At 54.8% G+C, this 3,773-nt stretch overlaps 1 protein-coding gene across 1 annotated transcript; it reads left to right on the top strand.

Annotated features, from left to right (window-relative positions):
- Positions 1-2,423: 2,423 nt before the first annotated feature.
- UCN3 (urocortin 3) lies at positions 2,424-2,927 on the top strand (the record flags this gene model as incomplete). Its single annotated transcript, XM_080811661.1, has 1 exon — positions 2,424-2,927. One exon carries the CDS (start codon positions 2,424-2,426, stop codon positions 2,925-2,927), a length of 504 nt encoding a protein of 167 aa, XP_080667787.1.
- Between the last annotated feature and the right edge of the window lie 846 nt (positions 2,928-3,773).

Genomic DNA, 3,773 nt, shown 5'->3' with positions numbered 1-3,773 from the left:
CGAGAAGGTTATGCGTGAACTGAATCTTATCCTAATCGGACCTGGAGATGATTTGTGTGTAAACGGAGAGGAAGCGGCCTCCTTTATTAAGTAGCTGGCTAGAGCAGGCGCGTTTTCCACCTCGAGTTCATCTTTCTTTCGTGTAAGCTCTATGAGGCAGTTACTGCTGTCTCCATCTATCGGATGAGGAAGTGGAAAGGCACAGAGGTCAAGCACTCTGCCCACGGTGCTCGGGCAAAGAAGGATGAGGAGGATTTGAACCTGGGTCCCTGCAGCCCCAGAGTCCGTGTTGATTTCTCTGCACAACACCGCATGCCCAGACCCAGGGGTCCATGCATTTGGAGCACAGAAAGCAAGGATCGCCTATTTTTTTCATAACTGTTGGATAAAATAAACTCGAAATTTTTAAGATGTAAAAACAAATAACAGACAAACAAATCAAGCTGGTTCCTTAAGGGAAAGAAAAAGGAAGGCAGTAGGCACAATGTGGAGTGTCCAGGAAAACCCTAGGCTTCTAAGGAACACCTGCCAGGTCCGTGCGCGCGTGAGGCCTCCCAGGATTCTACTTTAGAGAGAGAACGGGGCTCACGTGCTTCGGGCTCAGCTCTGGCCCCATCCATTCACAGCCTGAAGAAGTTGGGAAGGCAGCGTGGGTTCATTCCCTCTCTGTTTCCGGGAAATGACCTGTTCCAGGTCATATTGGCAATGATCTGCAGAGCTGAGGCTAGCCCGGACAGCCCAGCCCCCTCACCTCTGCCTGTCACCACAGAAAACAGAAGGATCCTGTGCCTTCTTAATGCCTAGAAGGACCCCATGTTGATTTCTTTATCCAATTTGTTTTGCTTCCTCAAAAGCCACCTTATAGGAGCGGCCCCCCCAAGTTCGACAGCTAACCACACCTTTCTTGCTTTCTTATGTGGGAACCAAGGATGTCTCAAGCAGAAAATAAACTCCAGGTTCAGGTAAAGCAGCTCAAGGGCAACCCTTCACTCTTTGTGCCTCCAGGGAGGGGGTGAGGGGGTCAGCATGTCGGGGCGCCCAGCACAGCCAGTAGTCCTTCCTGGGGGAGGGGAGTTGATGAAATCCCACACCTTTGACCTCACATTTTTTGTTCTCACGCTTCATAGAGGGTGAACAGTGAAGTCAATGAAACTTGCATCCTTGGTCCAGAGCTGGAGAGACCAAGGGGGTTGTGGTGCAGGTCGGGTTTGGTCCTAATACGCAGGAGGTGAATTCTGTCCACTTCACCATGTGCCTGAGCCACAGTGACCACACCCAACCCAAATTCAGATGGTCAGCGGTGAGCTGTTGCTGCAAAGGAGGCTGGGCAGAGGGGTGGGAATGACCCTGCTCAAGCCCGCGTTCCTGCTCAGTCAGCACAGTGCCTCAGTGGCCCAACAACCATGATGGCTTCAAACCCGAAGTCCAGGGTACAGGAGGGACACCGAGCTGGACGTTGTCATGGCCACACATGATGCCTACACTAAATTTAGGGTTTTCTCTTTTCTTTCTTTCTTTTTTTAAATAAAAGACTAAATTCAAATGGTCCCTAAAGACTATCATGCTTTCATGCCTCTGAGCATCACTGCTAGCCCTGGACAACAGCACGACCTCCCCTGCATTTGCAGGCACTGACCCACTCCCGGTACGGCACGTCCTCAGACATGAGTGTCCCTGGATTGGCTCTCAGACCACGTCTCTCTCACTCAGTTGAATAGATAACCAAGAACTTACATATAACAGAGACAGCCGATAGTTTTAGGATTGAGGTCACATCAGTCTTCGACACTAGAGAACGCAGGTGTTTTTTGTGAAGTACTTAACATCTCTACACAGAGACCAGACTGAATTTCACTTCATAAATTTCATGATAAAACCAAACAAATTCACAACTGTTTGCTCCCGAGGAATACTGCTAGCCCAGCAGGGGACGGGTCTTAAAGACCTGCCTCAGACACACTGGCTGGACCACCCACTGTGGTCTTTAAGCAGTAGGGACGCACTGAGTCAGCAGTGCTAAGGACAAGAGAACTAAAAGTCATCAACCCCAGTAAGCCGCTGAACGCTCCCCTGGCACACTTGCCATTCATCTCGCAGGGCCAGCAGCAGCCAGCAAAGCTGAATGAAACAGAAGTCATCAATACCAGCCGATCAATGGCGCTCAAACTTTACCGACCATCAGAATCACCTGAAGACTTGATTAAAACTCAGATCCCTGGCCCCAGAGTTTTGGAAATAGTCATTCTGGGGGCAAGACCTGAGAATTCTTTGCATTTCTAACCAACTTCCCGATGTTGCTGCTGGCCCCGAGACCCCACTTTGAGAACCGTTGTAGACTATGACCAAAGCCCTATTGAGTTTTAACCCCTGTCCTTCGGAGCCCTGAGCCCTTCTCACGCCCCTGTTCTCGCCCCCAGGGAGAGATGCTGAAGCCAGCCCACCTCCTGCTGTTGCTGCTGCTGTTCCCAGGGGCCCCCCGGCCGGGCCTCTCCCAGAAGCTGTACGGAGCCAAGTCCTTCTTCAGCTGTATCAACGCGGCCCTGTCGGAGGCCAGGAGGAGCTCGCTGGAGGATGCACCACCGCTGAGCAAGAGAGGCTTCCCCTACCTGCCCAGCCAAGACCCCTCCTCAAGAGAGGACGAGGAGAAGGACGAGGAGGAAGAGGACAAGAAGAAGAGGACCTTCCCAGGCTCCGGGGGCAGCAGTGGAGCGGGAAGCACCCGGTACAGATACCTCCCCCCAGCTCAGCTCAAGGGCAGGCCGCACCAGGACAAGGCCAAGAGTGACCGGCGCACCAAGTTCACGCTGTCCCTCGACGTCCCCACGAATATCATGAACATCCTCTTCGACATTGCCAAGGCCAAGAACCTGCAGGCCAAGGCAGCTGCCAACGCGCTCCTGATGGCACAGATAGGGCGTAAAAAGTAGAAGCAGAGACCGGCAGGAGGGCGGTGGCACACCAGGGACAGGGACGGAGGTCGGGGTGGAGGGCGAGGGGCTGCCCGTGCAGCCGGTTTGTATTTTGAGGGCTGGGTCCGGTTCTCCAGGCTGCTTCAGTGCTCGCCCCTCTGCTCCTTCCTGCCTCCAGCCCAGCCCCCTCCTCTGCACACATGCACACAAGGGCGTACCGTCCTACCCGCACAGACACGAGCCCCTTCATGTCTCTCCCTAGATTCTGCATCTGCTTTCTCCTTCCCGGCTACGAGAGGCAAAATCCCGCTGTCCTGCTCTCCACGCTCTTCCTCCATGGCCCATGCCTGGGGAGAGGGCGGGAAGCACTCCTTCCTGCCCACCCCCGTCCACGGCTCACCATCCCGACTTCAGACCCCACCCCTTCCCTCTCTCAACCCCATTAAAACCAATGGCTTCTGCAACCCTTGGGCTGGTTTCAGTTTTTCTTCCTTCAGCCAGTGGCCTTCACGTCTCTGAGCATGGAAAGGTGGAGGCGGATGAGGGAGGTAGCCGCCGAGTCCGTTCCTGGTCTCTCCCGGGGTGGAGAGGTTCTTGGAGGTCCCAGGAGGGGTAAGGAAAGGCTTGGAAAGGCCAAGCTGGCAGGACTCCGGCAGGCATCGCTTAGGTTAGAGCCATGTGCACGGACTGGCCCGGCCCAGGAGGCCTAGCCGAGGGTCTGCTCTAGAGTGGGCACTGGGTTAGGAGGGGAGGGGGCTTCCAGTTACTCCCCTGTGCTGCCCCGAGCTCCGCCACGCCTGGGCATGGGGGCCACTAGGCCCTCTATAGGTGTTTCTTGGCCCCGCAGCGATGGCCCAGCCGATG

The sequence above is a fragment of the Martes martes genome (assembly GCF_963455335.1).
Source record: "Martes martes genome assembly, chromosome: 8".
In the NCBI taxonomy this organism is placed as follows: domain Eukaryota; kingdom Metazoa; phylum Chordata; class Mammalia; order Carnivora; family Mustelidae; genus Martes; species Martes martes.
Note: the sequence above shows the minus strand (reverse complement) of the source record. Positions and strands in the feature narration are given on the sequence as shown.